We start from the raw sequence: 17398 nt of genomic DNA on the forward strand, positions 1-17398 counted from the left end.
AGAATCTGAACACCTGTTTTGAGAAGGCGAATGGAGACCTCAAATGCAGCACGGCAGAAAGGTAAAGCGAAGTGACTTGTGTGACTATTAAATTTATCATCATCGGTTTACCCTCTTAATCTCACAATATGAGACGGTGAGCGGGGAAATGTCTCATCAATTACTTTGACGGACAACAGAGAACAAAATGTCAAACTAATGAACCCTGCCATCAAAGTGTAATCTCCACGAAAATTGATTAATTTGGTCTTTGCGGAGCAACCCTGCTCTCCTCTAGCCCAGATAATCGCCCTGCCCCGTCCCAAGACAGATGGCTATCATGTGGGACAAACCAGCAGGTATTCATCTCGCACTGGAACGCAGAAGAGAAAGACAGGGAGCCACTGGCTGTATTGATGCTGACATCACCTCACCACCTCAAATCATTCTCCAGTCTTCCTCTCCGGATCCCCCCTCCGCCCCGGCACCCTAGTTTCTGTCCATTAATAAATCCGTCCGTCTCCCTGTCCCTGCTATTTGAAGCCGAAGAGCCCCACACTTCCACATTCACAGACCGCTTGCAGCGTTGCATCTGTCTGCCGTGCCGCGCGTGCCTGCGTTAACGCGTGTGTGTGCGCACCACAGAAAGAAAGAAAGAGAGAGAGAACGCGTGAGCGAGCCAGTGAGGAGAGGGAGAGAGAAAGGGAGAAGGGAAAAGCGAGCGATCGAGAGAAAAAGGGGCAAAGAGAAACCGAGTGCATGAGAGCAAGACAAAGCAATGAAATTCATCGGAGCCGTTTACCTCCTGTTCCTCCTTCCTGCTTTAAGCTTCAACAGCAGGTAAGAGCAGATTTACATCTCCGGCGTTATCCTTCACACACACCGGTCTGTCTGTCGCGGACACAATAGCTGATTATGTTCATCTTTGACAACCACAGTGATGTCTGCTACTGTTAAAGCCTCTGTCTGTGCTTAAAACCCTGCGAGGAGAGAAGCACAGTGATTGAGACGGCACGGAGAGCGAGGGGAAAGATGCTTAACAGCTCAACTTTTTCCTGCGTCTGCTCTGGGCTTGGCTTGTGCTGCAGACAAAACCGAGACGGTGGCTTTCTGGCACACGGACTGAGGGAATGTGGCAGGGGCTCGTGGCTAATGGGAAGGAGCAAGTTTTGTGGCGGTCAGAGCTTTGGGATGCCTGTGCAATTGCAGAACGTGCAAGTGTGTGTGTGTTACGCAGTGAGGGGAAGAATCTGAGATGAGGAATAAAGGGAGAAGAAAGGCAAAGCCAGGAGGAGTCTTGCAGAGTCAGGGAGTTTTAAAGGATTGATCATTAATTTAACTACTGATAAAGCTGTGGCTCTTCCTCTCTGAACCCAGAGCACGGGGAAGGTCAGTGAGCATTCAGCCAAGATTTGAACATTGACTTTGTCATCTGTGTGGGGTGTTCTTTATGCTCTTTTTGGGTGAATTAAACCGCGTATTAATATCTTATTTGTTCTGCAAATACTTCTGCCCTTTAGACTTGTCCAGGGAGTGGCCCTCGAGTACACATGCTTGCAATACACACATTGATATAGTTATTGTTTTTGTACACACACACACTTTACCACTAGTATGTAACCGTTATTGTACAAACATAATTTATTAAACAAAAACTGGCAGATGTGCTTGCCAGATATCCAGCATTCTGTTGGAATGGTATGGCCTTTTGGTGCCTGGATGTTTTGCAGTTCATAACCATATATTTTGATAACTGATATAATGTTAATATACCAAGCTACTTGAACAACTTTGTGATCGATAGATAGATAGATAGATAGATAGATAGATAGATAGATAGATAGATAGATAGATAGATACAATTATAACCATCCATTACAAGATATAGCCCATATTACAGCCAGAACACAAGTATTTTCATTACGTTTATAAAAGTAACAAAATGTTATAAATAATTTAAAAAAATTTATTTTAATGTTTTGCATCGTCATATTTTCTGATTTTAATATTATAATATAATTTCTCATCATATGTTGTAAGCCAACTTACATTTACCGTGTTTTTATTGTAACATTTATACATAGTTTTTTTTTCCCCTGTTAAAATTAGTGGCGTTTCTTGTGTTTGTTTTAAATGAGAACCATAGCATGTACTTCTCTGATCAAAGTTTATTATTCAGACTTAAACATTAAACGCTTAAATCAAAGGCGTAGCCTGAATAAAGTATGTTAATGTGGTCGTTTTATAACGTGAAGAGAAATTAATCTCACTTGCTTTTTCTTAATGCAAGACATTTATCAAGGCCAGTGTCTGTGAGTCACATCTCCAGATTCTCATTAGGACAATGTCAAACACACATTTGGCATTACCTTTTCAAATCTGGAGATGAATCTTTCTATACAAACCCAGATGCGACTGCATTGAAAGTCACACTGGATGATGATGTCTGTGTTTACTGTACAGAGAAATCTTTTTGTACTAAAACATTTCTGATACATATTCCTTTTACATTTCCAGACTCTATTACTTGCGGTTACATTACATTTATTCATATAGAAGACACTTTTATCTGAAGCCACTTGCATGGGGGACCAGACATTTGGCACAAGGTCACACACTCAACCATTGAGATACAGTGCAGTGAAGCAGAAAAACAGCAACATAATGACTCAAGTGGTGTAAAAAATAACACTTGCCCTAATTTCCCTTGATTTCCCTCAGACTGAGCATCATTAAGATCATCAGTTGTCTTTGGTGATACTTGACTGCTGTTCTTTTGGGGATTTTTGTGTTTATATAACATCATATTCAGTTTTGTTGCTGTACTAACTAATCTAGCACATTATTTATAGGTATAAGATGAAGATGAGTCTGTCACTTTTGCCCAGTTTTACCTTTTCAAAGATCATGGACTCGGAGAGAAATGGCCCATAAAATCGCATATCAAGAATTAAAGAGTTTTGTAGTGCATAAAACATGTAGAAGAGACCGTTACATAGAACTCATTATAAGTGGGAATGAATGCTAGATATAAGAAGTATAGACATTTTTTTTTTTTAAAATTTTAAGAGCGTAGAGCAATTTTTTTTTTTTGATGTTTCCTTAAATTTTTAAACGACTTCCTTCAGATACTTTGGTGAAAAACATGGTTGTAAAATATGTTTGCGCGGCTCTCATTTAGATATCCAGAATCCCTGCTCAGCAGTAAACCGCTCTCATGCCAACAGCAAAACCGCTTTCTCACAATTTACACCAACATTTCATCAATTCTGCTTACTGGTCTGCAAAGCTCAACAGACAAGTGTATTGAACTACACATGTATAAATCAGCAAAGCTGTACTATTCAGCATTTTATACAGAGAGATGATTACATTATGCTGCATAAGCATTTGATGTTTGGGGAAACCTATTCCAAACAGAACTGTACTGAGCGATTTCATCAGAGCCTCTTAAGTAGCGCAAAAATGGCTATAGATGAAATGAGGTGTTGCTTGTTTGAAGTAATTGAATTCTTCCACCGCTACATGTGCGTGGCATGCCTGTGTACTTGGATGATGAATAGGTCAGGCTATGGCTGATGAATGAATTGGGAACTTCATTTGAAAGGGTAACCATGACCTTGCCACACACTCATAAAACATAGTAAATCTCAGACGGTAAAAGAAAATGACTATTCCTGCATGTATAAATTTTCACCCCCGTAGGTTTGCATAAGCATTGCTGTGTGTGCGTGTTACACTCCATACATCATTGCTTTGGTAATACATCACTGTATGGTTCAGAATTTTTTATGCATTCATACAAGGCCACACACTTCTCACAGAAATCTTGTACCTTGTGAATATTGTGTCAGGTCTGAGTCATTTATTTTCTTTTAAAAAAAAAGGTTTTACAGCTATTAACACAATTAGCTCTATTAATTTCTTTATATTTAAAAGTACACTTTATATACATGCATGCGTGCACACACACACACACACACACACACACACACACACACACACACACACACACACACACACACACACACACACACACACACACACTACCATTCAACTTATATTCAGCACAGTTATATATTGTGATTTCCATAAAAATATTAAGCAACCCAGCTGTTTTCAACACTGATAATAGTAAGAAATGTTACTTGAGCAGCAAATCATCATATTATAATGATTTCTGAAGGATCATGTGACACTGACTGGAGTTATGATGCTAAAAAGTCAACTTTGCATCATTTAAAATGTATTGAGATATGAAAATATATTTTGGTTACACTTTGTTTTAAGGTGACGTTGTTACATTGTACTTGCTCAAGTAATATTAACTATGTGGGTTAGGGTTTGGTTTAGAGTTACTTGTAATTATGCATAAATTACCGTTAATACCCTAGTAAGTATGTAATGTGTAACTACGACACCTTAAAATACAGTGTTACCTTTTTTTATTGTTATATTTCACAATATTACTGCTTTTAGTGTATTTTTAATCAAATAAATGCTGCCTTTGTGAGCATAAGAAACTTCTTTGAAAAACATTTAAAAACCTCTCAGAACTTAAACTTTTGTACAGTTTATGTTCACCTAAAAAAAACAGAGAATTCAATTGTCATAATTTATTCATTATCAATCCTGTATGCCTTTGTTGTATAAAAGACAAAATATGTTTTGAAGAATGTTTTTGTACTTTTAATGAAAGTCAGTGGGGTTCAAAACAGCACTGGACCTCAATGACTTTATATACAGTATGAACACTATAAATCATTGAGTTATTTTAAAATGTCTTTTGTGTTACACAAAATGAAATGAATAAGGGTGAGTAGCCTAAGTGATGACAATTGACATTTTTTTTAAATGACCTACCCCTTTAACACTTTCTTTTATGCCTTTGTTCGAATGATCAATTCCAGAATATGACCGTAAAAAGTTTTCACATCTGCTCGGGTAAGTTGTTAAACGTCTCTTTATCAAATCCTCTATATTGTGGCTCTGGGTTTTGGTTTCCCGGCTCAAGTGGCTTAGTTCACTGTTACAACTGTCAGTGCTTTTCAGTTCTGCTCGCATGCCCGCAGAGTCTCCCTCAGGATCGCAGTCTCTCTCTCTGATGACTCCAACTTTGATGTAGGGAACCGTGGCAGCCTCTTCTACCAAAACTTTGCCTCCAGTGAAGTTACTGAAATGTCGAAAAGAGCATTTGCCAAGGTATAAATGTAAGACGAAAGGTTGGGAACTCCCATTTTAAACCTAGATCAAGATTGGCGGAGGGGTCATGTAATTGCTCATGTGCTCTTTTTTCCTCCCCTGCAGAAGCCTGCATCTTTTGTTTTTATCAGGCAAAGCCTCGGAGGCAGCGGTGTCATGTCGGAAAATGACTGGGAAGACAAACTCATTGCGGTGTGGATCGATGTCACGGTGGCTGGTGGGAGGGGGTCATATGTCTCGTAGCCGTGCTCGATCATTACCCATAAATCTTGTGTTTTAATGGCTTGAACATTCCCGCTTATATCCTTGCGCTCTGGATACTGGGATGCGATAAAATATTCTATTCTTGCTTTGTGTGAGTAATGACCTTGAATGATGCTTTATGTTTGCCATGGCAACCGTGATTGTTCCCTTGATAGGAGTCGCTCTCGTCTGCGAGTGTGTTCTAGCAGGGTTTGCAGTCAACATGCTGATGAGTGACGGACGGTCATGCGCTTGTCTCGTCTTTTGTGCGATTTGTTTAGTAGTGAGAATGACATGTTGCTTTGTGCGTCGTTCCTCTGGTAAACTAAGACAATGTAGTTTCTAATTCAGGTTAACCCAGTTGCATGCGATTGAAACTTTTTGAGTGGTTTGAGAAGAAATGTTTCTTTTGCTCCCATCCCCCCCCCTTATCTTCCTCGGCAGCATCATGGGGGTTAAACCTCTGAAATCTAAAAATGTTCTCAAAATATCCATCCTGACGCAATCGCTTTAATCTGTGTATGTCACTGATAGATTCTAAAGAATAAGAAACTGCCGTGGCTATATCTTGCGCTCCGAGTGGAGAAGAGCATGTGCCAGGCTGGAGAATAGAACAGATTTGTTGGCAGATCCAGAGGTGCCCATGCGTGACCGCGCCCAGAGTGCTTGGCATCGTGAGTAGTATATGGAAGAGGTCCAACATTATTCTGTGCTCACCTGCGTGATGCATGGCAGCCACCTTGCAGACCTCTTTCTCTCCTCAGGTCACATCTGTTATGTGCACTGGGAGATTTCTATTAGAAATTGTGATTACATTTTAGCATTAAAATTTGAAAATTGTTTAATTCATGTTTTACCCTGCTGAAGGAGCATGATTTATGTATATTAAAGGAATATTCAGTGCAAGTTAAGCTCAGTCAACAATTTTGCAATGATGCTAATTACCATAAAAATGAATTTGGACTTGTCCCTTCTTCATTATTTACTTATTTATTTAAAAATCTGGGTTACAGTGGGACACTTACAATGGAAGTGAATGGGGCCAATTGTCACTGTTTTAATTGCATAACCACAAGGCTTACACAATATTGTCCAGATTCACGGACAAGGCTTAAGCCAGTCTAGACTAAAATACATATTTGAGTTGTTCTAATTGATAGCATCTTGCATTAACATAACTTAAAATATGTCAGTGCCAATGTTTTGTCTCAAGATGCAACCAGTAATATTTTTTTCCTAAGGCACATTTATAAAAGCTACTTAAATGCCCTAATTGAACTAAGGCCAAATCCTGTCTTAAAGGTGAACTAAGTAACTTTTTTACCTTAACCGAACAGCTTTGGAGTCATTGTAATGTTTATATTACTGATTTCGTGTTGAATGGTGGTCGTCTCGCACCCCCCTGGTGCCTGTGAGCCACAAAACCACCCTTGCAACTTTAGGCCGGCGGGCCTCAGTGTTGGGAAGTATCGTGTGATATCAGGTCTCGCGAGGTAACGAATTGCTTTACGGCAAAAAACAGATCTGATAAAATTCTGATAAAATGAGCATCAAACAGAAATAACCCGGCGCCGTATACATGTGGTGTTCGAGGCGCACATACAATACAGACTGCCGACAGTTAAACAGGGCGCGCGCAGCTCTTAAAGGGGCCATACCTTATTTCCACTCGTTACAGCGTCCATCCTACTGAACAGGTACCGGTGTACAGGGGGAGGGGATCCGGCCGTGAGTGCGAGCCATCTCTGCGTGAGTGCTATTCACGACAGTACAAGTACTCCACAGCGACTCTAGGGGTCGCTGTTTGACAAAAACAGAATTCCTACTTAGTGCTGCTTTAATCGGAGCCTTGTCTGTGAAACCGGGCCTATGTGTGTTAACTTCATTATAGTGTGAAATATGCTTGCTAAATAACCTTCTGTTTAAAGTTATATCCAATTTCAAACTTCGTCATCATGACAACGTAATGCTTTAAGCACTAAAGCAACTGTAAAAATAGAATAGAACAATTAAAGGAAAGAAAATGAAAATTTGCTGTTAATTTATTCACACTCAGGCCATCCAAGATGTATGTGGCTTTTTTTTCTTCAGCTGAACAGTAAAGATGATGTTTAGCTGAAACCGTGGTCCTTGGTGATTCGTAAGTCAATATTTGTCATCACTTGGAGTCAAAAAACATATAGAGGCGTAACAAAATTGATACCCGTGGCTTCTGACGACTCGTTGAGGTCTTATAAAGCAAAATGATCAGTTTGTTCAAGAAACTGGGGCCAGATTCATGAATATTATCTTAAGAAAGAAGTTAAGAAAATTCTTTGGAACATTCTTACAAACTTCTTAGAATTTATCTTCAGTGCAATTTTCTTAAGAACATATTTTCTTTAAAAGGCTTTGGTGTTATTTAATTGAAAGACGGGTATTGCTGAAGATCCGCCGAGTGAAAAACACCTCAAATCTCGTATTTTTGCACAGACTGCAGATTACCGCAGATATCGTAATATTTTCATACGACTGGCTTGACTGAATGTGTACCACTGAGTTTCATTGCAGGTAATCGCATCGTTATCTATAGGGCACATCTGATTGGTTCCTGCTGTATCAGTAGCCAATGAGCTTGCATGCTCAGCCTTCAAATACTTGGTTAGCATTTGCCTTAGCTTCAGAAACACTTCACCTTCCCCAGCTCCACCTGTATAGACCAAATATATCAACGTTGTCATATCCATTACCATGCCAAACACTCAGAGTTGTCATGACAGGAATGTTTTTTTTTTTTTTACTCCCAAAGTGACGGCAAACATTGACTTGCATTATACGAATCACCAAGAACCACGTTTTTGCTAAAAATTTTCTTTACTGTTCTTCTGAAAAAAAAAAAAACACCTACGTGTTGGATGGGTGAATAAGTTAACAGCAAATTTTCATTTTTGGTTGAATTATCCCTTTGATGTTAGTGCTTTTAGAAAATAATAAGCTTCACATTTATGCTTTAAAATCCTCCAAAAGTGACCATAACCTTATTTTAACCATTATACCAAATCATGTTGATGGAGCTTCACTTGAATCTGTAATATTGCTTTAATGTATGAAGTAAAATATGGCATTACTATTTAGCTTGACCTACATAGTATACATTAATAAGGAATATAACATTTTTTAGCACTTACTTACTGCGGTAGGATCAACCATATTCTTTATGCAAGTGTGATGTTTGAAGTGGGACGGTGGCTTTGATGAGATAAGCCAATCAGAAAGCGAGATTCTCCTGAGATGTTCTGAATGCACAGACAATGTCACAAGTGTGAGGGTATGCATGCAGATGGGGGTAGATTGGAGGTTAGTGGAGAGAGGTGTTGTCCTGAGCTCTTGTCTTGACAGAGAGTGAAAATTGAAATTCGAGAGGCATACCGTAATCAGAACGCCATGGCAACCGAGCAGGCTGTCAAACAGTCACAAAGTAAATTAGCAATATACAGAACCTTGCTCTGCCACGACAATTATAAAACTAATTAAAGCACCTGCATTTCATTAAAAGTAGGCTATGTAAAACATCCAAACATATTATAGTATTGGTTGAATGTTGATTGTCCAAAGCATAATGTAAATGTGTTCCATGTGCATTTAACCCAGAAACCATATAAACATCGCTATGGTGGAACAAATTTACATTGGAACAAAGACAAAAAAGACATATAAACATTGTTTTATGCAGTGTTTGGGACAGTCACACATAATGTAATTTGTAGGATGTTAAATTCATGTTCTGTTCTAACTGGCTTCTGTTTTATAGCATTTGCCATCGAGGAAAAAATACCAGACGGACAGTATGTGTGTTTAAACATACGTTTATTCTCTTTTAACACATAAATAGTTTGTGATCTCGAGATGGGGTTTTATTATGGCATTTTGCTAATTTCCAAGTCAAATCGGAATGTCAACAGTTTATTAATACTATGAAGAGAAACTAAATGCAAAGAATTTACAATATGTTTAACAGCATATTTAATGGAGTTGTGGTTGACATCGTTTCTTTCTGATGAACTCAAATGCTCCAGTGAGCTAGTGACATTTTTTTTATTTGATAACATCAGCTTTATATCTTGCACTTTAAAGGTTTGTTGGATTTTGCTGTGAGTGCAAAGGTTCCCGGGTTCAAATTTTGTGTGATATATAACACATTTTTATCAGTAACATTACAGTTCTGTATGTCGGTAGATGTGTATCCACATAGGGAGCGGTGCTGGTCTGAGAGAATATATAGCAACCTCAGCGAACACACAGCAACACATAACTCACTGGAGGAGGCTATTGCTATTGTTTTTCTCTGGTCAAAGGAAAGGCTTTCATATAGTGCGGACAAAATCAAATACAAACTTTGCCTTCTCATTTTTGAAGTCCAACATTGGTTAGCAGGCTATACAAACAGACATGCAGATGAGGTCAGATTGATCAGCAAACATAAACAGAAGCTCAACCGAACCTGCTGGACACATGAGAATGAACCTCGTTGGTTCTTGTAGAAGCTCAAACGTGCTGCATAACACAAGAATGAACCTCATTGGTTCGTGCAGAAGCTCAAACGTGCTGCATAACACAAGAATGAACCTCATTGGTTCGTGCAGAAGCTCAAACGTGCTGCATAACACAAGAATGAACCTCATTGGTTCTTGCAGAAGCTCAAACGTGCTGCATAACACAAGAATGAACCTCATTGGTTCTTGCAGAAGCTCAAACGTGCTGCGTAACACAAGAATGAACCTCATTGGTTCTCACTAGGCTTGCTGCAATAGTCGTGGCACTGCCCCCCACCGTCATTTTGACAGTAATAAAAATAATTTAGTTTAGTTAGAGTACAGACAGTTCAATTTAAAAACTGAATGTGTCAAGCTAATCGAGAGTTGCAGCACAGATCAGCAGCAGGAGTCCGATTTCATTTATCACATGGCGAGAGTGAGGTGAGCTGACTGACAAGATGATGGCGGAAAATTTGGTTCTAAAGCGAAATGTAAAAGCACCTATTTGGCAATATTTTATACTGTTTTGTTGTTGTGTTTTTCATTAAGGATAATAATCAACCCAGCATTCAAGCAATTGCCGCCCCCGAATTGTAATTCTATTTAAAAGCTAGATGGTGGAAAACAGGGAAACCGGTATTACCGGTGTTGTCACACGTCGCTTAACCAATGGGAAAATGTCCTCGCCTTCGCATCCCTAGTTCTCGCACGATAAGCGAAAATGCTTGAGTTTCCGTTTAGCACAACTGACGTGTGACTTGATAAATGTGTATATGTGAATAAAACCCTAAATTCAATCTGTTCATCTCTGATTTGGACTAAACCAATTCATATGGATTACTTTTACAATTTTTTTTATGAACTTTTTGAAGCGTCAAAGTGGTAGTTGCGTCCATGGAGGGACAGAAAGCTCAGATTTAATCAAAAAGACCTTCTTTTGTTAATGACAGAATTTTCATTTTGGGGTGAACTAGCCCTTGAATATGAGTATGACGAAGCTACATTATAGTTAGAATGTGAGTCTGATACTGCTCCATAGGGCTTTGATTATGAGGCGTGTCTTAACCGAACCAGGAAAAAAACAAAACTCTGCACTCAATTGGATAGACCTACAGCCAATCAGAGCAACGCAGTAAGTGTTTTTTTATGATCTACGCAAAGTTGTCAACAGAACTCAACTGCACGCACGCTGGAAGAAGTAGTAAAATAATGAGTGTTGCTTCTTTTACTTGGTCCTCCATGAGTGCGACCAAAAGAAGAAACCACAACGACCGCAGGGTTTTCATTGCGTCCCATCTTCTTAGTGACCATCGGAGCCAGCTGATAAATTAAACTTTTGCCGAATGGCGTAGGAAGGACGGCAAACACATCTTTCCAATCGACAAATGCCTTGATTGCAGTTTTCTGTTCGTCTTTTAAAATGAATGCGCTGTCGATTTCTTTTACAACAGACTCGATAGCGGGATCTCTACATCTCAGTTCTCCAGCTGCAGTCATCTCTGAGGGAAACCAGTTGAACCCAAGCGCTCTTTGATAACGTGATGATTACGTAACTGCAGATCATCTGTCCATCATCGTATAAAGCCCGCCCTGGCAATTTGATTGGCCCGACTAATTCTTAACCGATCATAATTACTCCTCAATGGATCGAGTCCAGACCGAACTTCCCGACCAAAAAATGTTGTGGGCGGGGTTCGGGCTCGCATCCAGGCTACCTTTAATGTATAGAGGAGGGTGTGCATCATAACCTTTTGTATTTCTTGGTCAACTTCAGAATATGACAATTCTTTGTGTGCCACTATGAAAGGACATGAATGAATATGCAAAACCTCTTAGCGGAATTATAGCAGAAATCATAAAGCCATGTCTTATAAACACTCTAATAGGATTGTAAGGGACATATAAATAAGTAAGCAACGGGAACTGTTTCCGAGGAGGAGGGAGAGCATGGCCACAGGAGATTTGTCAAACAAAGAGATTGGATGAATAGGCCTTTCCCAGTGGTAGAAGTTTTAAACCCTACATCAGCTGGGCTTCATATGATAGAGTGGGTGAGAGAGGCTGACGGTTGAGCTGGTTAAATAGAGGGACAGGGAGCGCCACACTGTGCTTTTGCTTCAAATGAATGCCTACAGGAAGTGAGTGGTGTGAAGCATTGCATTGGGTGTTCTTGCGTTTGTTACGCAGACATTCAAGCATGTCTGGTTCTTGTCGCCATAGGAGTAAATTGAACTGTCAAAAACATACAGTTTAAGACAGCTCAAAAACCTCATGAACCCTCTAACTTGCCCTGAAAAGAACCCAGAACCTGTTATTCAGAAGCGGTTCCATTTTGTAAAAAATACCAGAACCGAAAGACGTTCGTTTGGATCACACACTTGCAGCGATGTGGATGTAATACTCAAACAATCACAATTGAATCTACAGCGTGAATAAGACCAGTGTAGTCCAATTACAGAATGAATGACTCTTATGAAACGGCATTACCAATTTAGTCCGGCAGCTTTTTAGTGAATCAAAAACAGTGTTGCTGTATTCAAAATTGCAAACTCTCTTGAGTAGGTGCTTATTTTGAATAAGTTATTACTTCGTGACCACTAAAACAGTATGTTCTATATTAATGCGTTTATGAATGTAATCCGGACATACTGTTTTTCGCCTACTGTGTAGTAGGGAAGTATTGATTTCGGATGCAGCCTGAAGCAGTGACTCCCAAACAAATGGGAGTCAAAACAAATTTTTGTGGGTGAATCAAAAACATGCAGCGTGACCAGTGTAGTTTAAATCACGAACGAGTTGGATTGTTTTAGTTTGTTTGATTTGAGTCAACATACACAACTAATAAGTGTTTTTACACATTTTAATTAGTGTTTTTAATAGTAAATTAGTAAAATATGTGAGCATGCTGTTTGTTTAGTATTGTCGTTTAATATACGAAGCCAGTTGTTAGATAGCATTTATGCAGCCTCTAAAATGACTGAAAAGTTACTAAAAAGTCTATGTAAGCACACAAAAATGGTTTAAATATGTTTATTAATGATATTTTTCATTATTTGGATTTGATGCTGCAATTCATTTCCAAATATGTATTCATTAAAACGAAGTGAATTCAGAACCGGAACCGGTTTTTAACATTTTCTAGTCCCAAACACGCCCGTTTCTAATCAAACCAGAGTGGAAGGCAGTTTATTTGTAAACGGGAAGCCTTTTCATTTGGTTAAATGAATATAGATTCCCCACCAAAATTGTTTCCCTGCTGACATTTCTAATTGAGATAAAAATGAAAGCACCAAGGAATTGATGGTTACTGGGAAGTTAAGGCAGAGATTTTGCAAGCCAGATGTTTTGGTGAACGGCATGATTGTCAATTTCCATAAACCGAGCATTCATCTGATCACATAAAAGGCACACAGCAAAGCTTGGCCTTGGTTCAGGCTGCTCTGCTTTCTTTTTAATAAGAGCGTTCTTAGAGATGGAAGCATTGGTGAGGCAATTCATTCTTCCTGTCTTCTTTTCTCATCCTCTCAGGATCAACTTCTCAAGCCTTTCCTTGTTGTTTTTGTTCTCTCTTTATTTTTTTCTCTCCAGTAACGTCTGGGTACTGAGATGATTTACATTTTAGATGAACTTAAAGTTCATGGACAGATAGAGGCAGAGAGACCGCTGCTATAACAGAATAACCCTGGGACAGAATGCACTTTGTTTGTCCTGTTTTCCTGGACTAGGTGTACTTCACTTGTATGCTTTATACCCGTTTCTCAGAAGTTTGTCTTTTTTAAAGGATTTGAGGGAAAGACATTGCCAGAGACAACATTAAGGTCACAATATATGACTGAATCAGTTATATCCAAAGCTTTAAACTCATGTTGTTGTTTTTTCCCCATGAAATGCTATACTGAATATTTAAGGTCTTTAAATTATTGACTTAATTGCTAATGATTCCAGAAGAACATTATTTTACAATAATTGAAACAATACAGCATTAAAACATTATATAGATTTTCTAAAATACATTTCCAATTACTACATTTTTCATCATTATCATGAAAGGTCTTACATTTAATCTTGCACACATTACATTATGCTTAAACACATGCAACAAGAACAGTCCTCTTGTTTAAAATTCTCTCTATAACATAAATTATCATGATTGTAAGGATCAATAAGGGTTGGGATAGACCGTATTTTAGACAAATGGACACACAATTGTGTGTGTAGGGTAGATAAATGCATGTTTACATTTGTTTTTCTTAAATTTTAAAAATACGTAGAAAACTTAACTATTATGTAATAATCACAGATATTTCCCTACTTGTAAAAACATCAGATATTTACTAATACACACACAAATATATAAATAATCAGGAATAACATTATTCGGTCTAATTCATGCAAAATAAAATACAAATTGTATAAGTAATTGTGCTTTATAACAAACCATATGCCAATTCTGTCACACAAATTATCAAGAAATTGTTTTGCATTTAAAGTAGCTTCTATATTTGGCAACAACAAAAACTGCCTATTGAATTTAACAGACATGTGTGGTGTGCAAAATATCGGAATTTTCTATGGTTTTCTATCAGTTTGAAACATCTTGTGGTCTAAATTAAACCCATCTTTGAAGGGAATTGGTCAATATTTATTGATGTATCTAGCAGTGTTGACCCATAAAGAGTGATAGGCTGGGGAAAACTCGTTTTGTGAGACAAAAGAAACGGCAAGAGATTGCACCTAAACACAGGTGAATGCCTCCGAGCATTCTGGACAGAAAAAAAACAAACCTCTTCACACAAACCTTTTTTTTTCTCAGTGTAGTTGCCGTTTTGTCCCAGAACTCGAGAATCAGTGCTGTGAATCTAAAGTGACATTTGTCAGAAAATAAAACTTTTCTGATAAAGCTGCAGTTTTCCCTGCCTTGTTTGATCCTGAGCTTTGATTATAAAGTCCTGATTGTAAATTCATATCTCTCGGCAGGACCCTGCGGATCTGTCTGTCTTTTTTTTTTTTTTTTTTTACTTTGTGCATGCTGTAGAGGAAAAGGAAAGTAACCTTGACACCCCCTCGAGAGAAAAATGGCTGGCTGTCAGTCAAACTTGAATCTCCCAGCAGCTTTGCGACCTGAGGTGTGTCAGGACAAGGCCGGAGGGGGAAAGTGTGTGTGTGTGTGTGTGTTTGTGTATGTGCATGTATTGTCATTTGGGGATAGGGCGGATGAGAGTCCAAAAATGTCCGGTCGTTTGTGAGTTTTATTCCACCATCAATCTTGTCACCAAGGTTGATCAGAGTCCAGGGAGCGGATGAGGCTTTTCTCTCTCCCTAGTATCGAGGGTAACAACACTGCAATGCAATGACATGAGCGGTTTGCAAGGATGCCACACGGTTTTACTTGAAAAGGACAAAAGGGACATTCAGAATGATCGACTAACTGACGCTGAAAGAACCCTCTGAATTATTTAAGCCGGAAACTCTTTAGCCCCTTTTCAGATGACGTCCTCTAGCATCTGCAAAGTTTTTTGCATTTATTTGTAGCAAGATGTTCGAGAGCATTAGCTGATTGAGAAGACAAACTGAAGTCAAAGATATATGGACTAGATGTTTCCAATGTTTTCCACAGGCTCTCGGGGTAAATTACTCTGAAACAAACGATGTCTTTTTGATGTCAAACATTGTGCTTTTGAATCTATCTTTCAGTCGGACTAATGCACGTTAATTCTCGTCTTGCATTAGTTCCAGCATTAGGGTGATCAAACGGAGGGTGAAATAAGAGCTTTCCCGAATCTTCACACCCCTGAGCTGTTTTTCTAAGAAGACAGCAGAAATTAGTTTTCCGGCTCTCGAGTCCTCTCTCAGGATCGGTCTCGTAGGGTGTGGTGTAATGGCTTGGCTCTGATGCCTCTATTTATGTTACCAATTTTTAGTGGAGCAGCCTGAATAATTTAAGAGGGAAAAGATGGTAGAAGCAACAACAAACTATATCCGGGTGTTTGTCAAGCAGCCATCGCACCATGAAAGCTTCTTATAAATCACGATTGTATCTCTGTCCCCGCCTCCTCGTGGCTTTGTCTTGTCTCTCTCCCTTAATAGCCTGTAATTGGTCCCCCATGGAACCAAAAAGAAAGAGCAGAGATGCGTAACTCACTAGTGATTTACTCAGATTAAAGTGTGCAAGGAAAGACTTGGTCAGGCATGTACAAAAGATAACTTCATGAATAATACATGCTACAAATCTATGGCTCTGATCATAAAAGGAGGATGGCCCAGGGCCGGAGGGATTCTGCATTTGTGTTGAATGATCGAGGGGCCCGTAACCGGAATCTCTTGGGTGTTGGTAAGAAACTTCAAAGCGGAGCGGTTAGGGCTGTTATTTTAAAGCGTTCATTTAATAAAAAAATAAATAAAGTGAATTCAATTAATAGTGACCCCTGGCTTGTATGTTATTTTCATATTTTTCAGAGCAATTCAAAATAATTTACAGAGAACCATACAGAATCATTGATACCTCGTTTCCACCAAAAAGGAACTGGTTCGGAACTGGTGCTGGTTCAAAGTTGGTTCAACTTGCGAACCTTCTCAGAACCTGTTTGTTTCTCCACTGACTAGAGAGCCCAGCGAACGACGTCGTTACGTCGCCATACGTGTTAGCTTTCCCATTCCCGTCGTGTTGTTGGTCACGATAACCCCTCCCCCGGCCCCCGACGTAAGCATGACGTGGTAAAAGAACGGTTCTAGTCCAGCAAAGAGTTGGTGCCTCTTTGGAACCAATTTTCCTGGCCGAGAACCGGTTCTTTGGCTGTCGAAACACAAAGAACTGGTCCGCGAGTAGGCACCGGCTCCGAACCGGCTCTCAAAATGCTTTGGTGGAAAAGGGGAAACAGAATGGTGTACCAGGTCTAAACTGTTCTTTAGTACTTTATTTAATTATTTTACATAATCCAAAGTCAAAGCCAATTTTTAATTGCATTTAAGTAATAGCAAACTTACAGCAAACTAAAGTAGCCTATTACTTCAAATTCTTCACAGTCTTCACAAATTCAGACACATTCGTTCAGGTGTCGGACTTGTTTTGCAGTATGTTTTTGATTCACTAAAAATAACTTGCTCATAAGATTCATTTGTTTGGGAACTGGACTGCTTTGGTTTTGCGATATGTTTTATGATTCACCTAAAATAACCTGCTCATTAGAGTAATTCTGTCAAGAATCAGAGTTGATTTGTTTTGCTGTATGTGTTGGATTCACTCAAAAGAACCGGCTCATTAGAATCATTCCTTCAGGTATTGGACTTCACATGTTTTGCTGTATATGCTTGATTCACTAAAGATAACCAGCTCATTAGGGTAATTTCTTCAGGAATTGGACTTCACTTGTTTTACTGTGTTGCTGATTCAGTTAAAAGGACCCGGCTCATTGGTGTAATTCGTTCAGGAATGAGGTTTCACTCGTTTTGCTGTATGATTC

At 39.0% G+C, this 17398-nt stretch overlaps 1 protein-coding gene across 1 annotated transcript in view; it reads left to right on the forward strand.

Moving 5' to 3' along the window:
* The first annotated feature begins 461 nt into the window (after positions 1-461).
* Positions 462-17398, forward strand: part of luzp2 (leucine zipper protein 2) — a 129104-nt gene continuing 112167 nt past the window's right edge. The window contains exon 1 of the mRNA XM_056256194.1: positions 462-819. Within this exon, the coding sequence (XP_056112169.1) occupies positions 758-819 (62 nt within the window). The 5' untranslated portion in view covers positions 462-757. The remainder of the gene's footprint in view (positions 820-17398) is intronic.

This window comes from Rhinichthys klamathensis, unplaced genomic scaffold (genome assembly GCF_029890125.1).
Source record: "Rhinichthys klamathensis goyatoka isolate OS25496 unplaced genomic scaffold, OSU_Roscu_1.1 h1tg000005l_1, whole genome shotgun sequence".
NCBI classification, from domain to species: domain Eukaryota; kingdom Metazoa; phylum Chordata; class Actinopteri; order Cypriniformes; family Leuciscidae; genus Rhinichthys; species Rhinichthys klamathensis.